The following is a 4,589-nucleotide window of genomic DNA, read 5'->3' on the forward strand; positions in this document are numbered from 1 at the left end:
CCTAACCACAATGAACACAAAGACCCAGTGGGAACTGGAGTGGCAATACCAGGTGGAGCAACCAGCAACCTCAGCAGTGCCAACAGAGCTCCAGATCTGCTCCCTGTGATGATTGGAGGAGAGTGATCAGACCCAGACCCCTGGTGAACCCCACTGAAGAGTCAGTGGGGCCACCCCCTCCCCAGAAGGCCCTGCAGACTGGTGGTGGGGAGTGCCTGCAGGGGCATGGGGACTCACAGGGAGCTGTGGAGGAAAAACATTTGGGGACATTGTACAACTTCTTATGAGACGTTTTAAGGGGTCTGTGGGAATGTGCAAGAATATTATTTTTATTTAAGGGAAAGATCAAAGGTGGTTCTGCAGGTGGAGCTAGTGTGAGGGAAAAGGGGATAAAAGGGGCTGGTCGGGGTAACAGCTGGCTGGTCCGTACGCTCCTCTGACCGAGCCCTGCACCTCGTCACCACAGCCTGCCCTACAGTCTTACTAAATGTTCTTACATAACAAGAATAATAATTATTATTACTACTAATAATAATTACTCTTACATTCTTACTATTGACTTTCTGTGCGGGCACAGTCTCTATTCGGAGCCCGGGTGAGCGCCCACCACCCAACCCTCCAGCCAGGCTGGTGGGCAGCAGCACGAGCGCTGAGTGTCGGCAACTGGAGTGGGACCACGACCCTCAGAGGCTGGAGGTGCCGGTGCCAGCACCTGGGGAACCCGGGGCCTGGGGCGGCTCTGGGACAGACGGAGTAGCTAATGCCAGCAAATGGAGAGATCCATTTTCCACGTGTGGGTCCGTATTTCACTAGTGGACGTGAATCTGACCAGCCGGAGAGGAACAGTACCTGCTGCCCATTGTGTTCGTGTGTGTGTGAGCCTGCACAGGTGTCGGCACAGTGTAAAGTCACTGCTCCCTGTGTTCATCAGTGGCTGCCTGTGTGTGTGCACCTCCTGGTAGCACAGCCTCAGCCCTGCTCCAGGCTGGACCTGGGAGCAAGCTGCAGCAACCTCATGTTGCCTAGGTGGGGGCAGAAGGAAATCCCCAGGGTGCTGTAGGTACAGGATCTGGCTGCTCTTGACAAAATGTGATGGAGAAAAATGCAGACTGCTCCTTGTGCAAGGACAGATTCAAGATTTAATGATGGACCCCTTTGTAGATGCTGATATGGGGTGGTTGTACAGGCTTATTCACAGCAGAAGACTCTCAAGTCATTGAGAGCTGTGTCGTCCCCCCTTCCCTGGGGCTCCTCCACCTTTGTCTGGATCCCACAGATGGCCCCAGAGGTGCAGCTGCTGCTCCATGGGCCGAAGTGCCCCCATGGAAGTCCCCAGCCCTCCAGCTTTGTCCCATCTGAGCAGCCGAACCTCACGTTGTTGGCCGCTGTGTCGTCACGCAGTTGCCGCCTCTCTTCCACGCGCAGCGAGAAGGAAACCAGCTTGTTGCTGGGGCAGAGCTGGGCCTTGGTCCAGTTTCCCCACCTGCCAGAGAAGAAAATGACACGTCAAGATGTGTTCATCCTCTGCTGTGCTGCAATCAGCACTACAGCTCTCCTGGGATCCTGAAGCCCCAGGGCAAGGGACCAACACAGGGATGGTGGGTTTCTGTGAGCACCTGTTTCACTCTGCTTCCCCACCATCCCCTGGATGCCCAGCCACCATCAGCCCTGGGCTACCCTGTTGCTGCAGAACCCCCTGGGAATTTCAGCTGCCTGCTTTGTCCCTGTTACTTAATATCAATGTTGTTTTCAAAGTAAGCATTTGAGGAAAAAGAGAGAATACTGGTTTAAGATCTACATTTTTTAACTCTCCATCTTTCAAAGCACTGTTCCTTTCCTTGGGACCGGACCTCTATCCTAAGACCTTCACACATCGTGTACCTCCCCAGACGGGGTGGGGAGTCACTGTCACAGGGGAGTATGGATGCCTATGGAGAAACCATTGCACTGGCTTTCCTTCATGCTCCCCAGAAGCTGCTGCCCTGAAGCAGGATGAGAAAACGGAGACTACTCACCACCCCACAGAGGACTCGATGACTGTGCCATCTGTGCAGAGCAGGCGGATGCCGTTCAGAGCCGTGTCATCACCAAACAGCCAAAATCCCTGGTAGGACTCCACCTTAGAAGAGGGGAAGAAAATGTGAGAGGTCATCACCCTTCCCCATTTAAAAGAAGAGATAAGGTGAGCCCTCGTGATGAGGGGTGGTAGGAGCCAGACACAGGTAGTGCTGCTGAGCAGGGCTGTGGGGCAGCTCCATGGTATTTCTCAGGGAGCCCTTTTTGCTGTTGTCCCCCTCGGCTTTTTTTCCAAACCGTGGAGCAGAGGCTCTGGACACAGGAATGCTTGGTGGCTGCTGTCCTGGGTCATGCCCACCCTCTTGCAGTGTGCTGGGACACTCTACTGTTGGTAGTGTGAGTTGCCCCAGCCCCTTGGGAATGGGCTCTGCTGTACTAATCCCAGGTCTTTCCTTGCCCCATGGACTCCTCTGCTAAGAAACTGCTCACTGGCAGGGAGCCTAGAGAGCTACTCTGTGCCAGAGATTTCTTGCTGATAAGCCTGCATGAGCGATGCAGATACAATGCAAACTGCTGCAGTGGGACAAAAATATTGTGGCCAGCTCTGCTGAGACCAGAACAAAATAACCCCATTTCACAGCATGTTTTTTTTCCCCACCCCAAAGAGGGAGTGAAAACTTACCTTCACTTCAAATCCCTTAGCATAGCCGCTGGGGCAAAAGTGTTGGCGCCCCCAAGATCCCCAGGGGCCTCCGTTGGGCACTGTGAGGATGGACTCGTAGTCCCGTGCCTCTGTGCCCTGGAGGCAGCAGGAGCCCAGCAGGCAGAGGATGGCTGAGATGAGCAGCTGCATTGCAGAGGACCGGCTTGGTGCCTCACTGCGTGGAGGTGACGGCATGGGGGAATTTATGAGCCAGAAGAGTGGGTGGGAGTCCTTGGGGAGTGTCAACAAACCCCATGGGGAGTGGTAGTTGTTGCTATGTACTGCCTCTGTTGACTGCCTGTCCCTCAGTGGATGGGCCACCCTTGCCAGGTGGAAGGGGTGTCACAGGTGTGCACCGTCCAGGGGGCTTGCAGGGCTGTGGAAACTTATGGGTGTGATGGAAGGGAAGGCAGGGCAGAGTTGGGACCACGCTCCACAGGGGTGCTGCACTTTGGAGAAGGATCCTGGCAATGCTGCGAGGAGGGTGTTGGAGAGAGTGAGGTGGGAGGGGAAGAAACCTCTGAAGGGGCTGAAGCAAAATGGAGGTGGAGGGGTCTCAGGGTCCTTTGCTCTGTAGAAGTTCTCACTTGCTTCCTCTTCCTTGCTTTCCTTCTCTCACAGTCCCACTGGGGTTGAGGAAGCCACTGCATTTCATGCTGGGACACAGACTAAGCGCAGGTGATTACATAAAGTGTGGCAACCCCTTCTCATGGGGCAAGTGCTCCAGCTGCCCATCTTGTGTGGCCTTTGCTGAACTCACTCCAGTTTATTCATGTCTTTCTTGTACCGGGGGCAGGGGAATGGGAGCAAAACTGCACACAGTCCCATCATCCCATGGACTTCTGTAGTCACAGAACTTGTGACTACAGTAGAACAGCTGTAGTCTCAGCTGTTCAGGTGTATCTTTAGGAGGTGTGATCATACAGGGAGAGTGGGGGTTTCCATTCCTTTAAAATTCCTCTGCACTCAGTTATTCGCAGCACCCTGCAGGAGACAACGAGGATGGAGATGTCTCATTGTGATATATATATATATATGTATCTCATAGGCAGCAGGAACCTGGCAGAAAGAAGATAAAGGGGGGATGGATTGTAGTCAGGGTTCTGGTCTGGAGAATGGATAGCTTGTCAGTACTTTGCTACTCTTGGTGAGAAAGGACTTTCTAAGTTTTAGGTATCAACAGGATTTCCTCATAAGAGTGGCATCAAGAACAGGAAAAGCGATGGGCCATTCCCAGGTACCATATCCAGTAAAGGACTGTGAATAAGTGATATCAACTGTGCTGGCTGCATGATGAGGCTTTCAGGGTATGGGGAAAGTTATGGCTTTAGGGTGGAGCAGTGGCAGAGACAACTAGAACTGCAAAAGGATCTTAAGGAGAAGCAGTGGAGAGGATCAAGGTAGGGGAGGAGGCCTCAAACTGTCTGATACCAAAAGGGTAGAGATGTTTTATGGTTTGTAGTTCTATGCAGAGAGCTGAATCTTGCTCTGTTTCAGTCCCTCTCATTGAGAGGGTCTGTTTTGTCTACCACTTTCAAAACCTTCTCCTGTTTCCTCTCTGTTGGTCAGCCTGAGCTCCAGCCCCAGTGGTACTGCCATGGCAGGTAGGAGAAGGGGGACCCTGGCTGTGAAAAGACCCTGGTTAACACCTTTTCTGATTTTTTTATTGCTCCCTCTTAGCTGCCCAGGGAGGAGGCAGCAGCGGTGGGTGGCACTGGGCCAGTGGTTCTGTGATATTCCAGCAGGAAGCAATGAAAACAATTCACGCTGGTAATTAGCTCTGCCTGCGGGAGAAAGCGAACACTCTGTATGTGTTTCTATAACTTCAGAGTGGGGATCTAGAAAACAAACAAGGAACTACTCTCAGCTT

General features: G+C 52.8%; 1 protein-coding gene across 1 annotated transcript; it reads right to left on the reverse strand.

The window, feature by feature from the left end:
• Positions 1 to 1,188: 1,188 nt before the first annotated feature.
• Positions 1,189 to 2,869, reverse strand: LOC121083070 (vitelline membrane outer layer protein 1-like). The gene is made up of 3 exons (XM_040582983.1): positions 2,699 to 2,869; positions 2,016 to 2,119; positions 1,189 to 1,483 (listed from the first exon to the last, which is right to left on the reverse strand). Exons 1-3 carry the CDS (start codon positions 2,867 to 2,869, stop codon positions 1,189 to 1,191), a joined length of 570 nt encoding a protein of 189 aa, XP_040438917.1.
• Between the last annotated feature and the right edge of the window lie 1,720 nt (positions 2,870 to 4,589).

Source organism: Falco naumanni, chromosome 2, assembly GCF_017639655.2.
Source record: "Falco naumanni isolate bFalNau1 chromosome 2, bFalNau1.pat, whole genome shotgun sequence".
NCBI classification, from domain to species: domain Eukaryota; kingdom Metazoa; phylum Chordata; class Aves; order Falconiformes; family Falconidae; genus Falco; species Falco naumanni.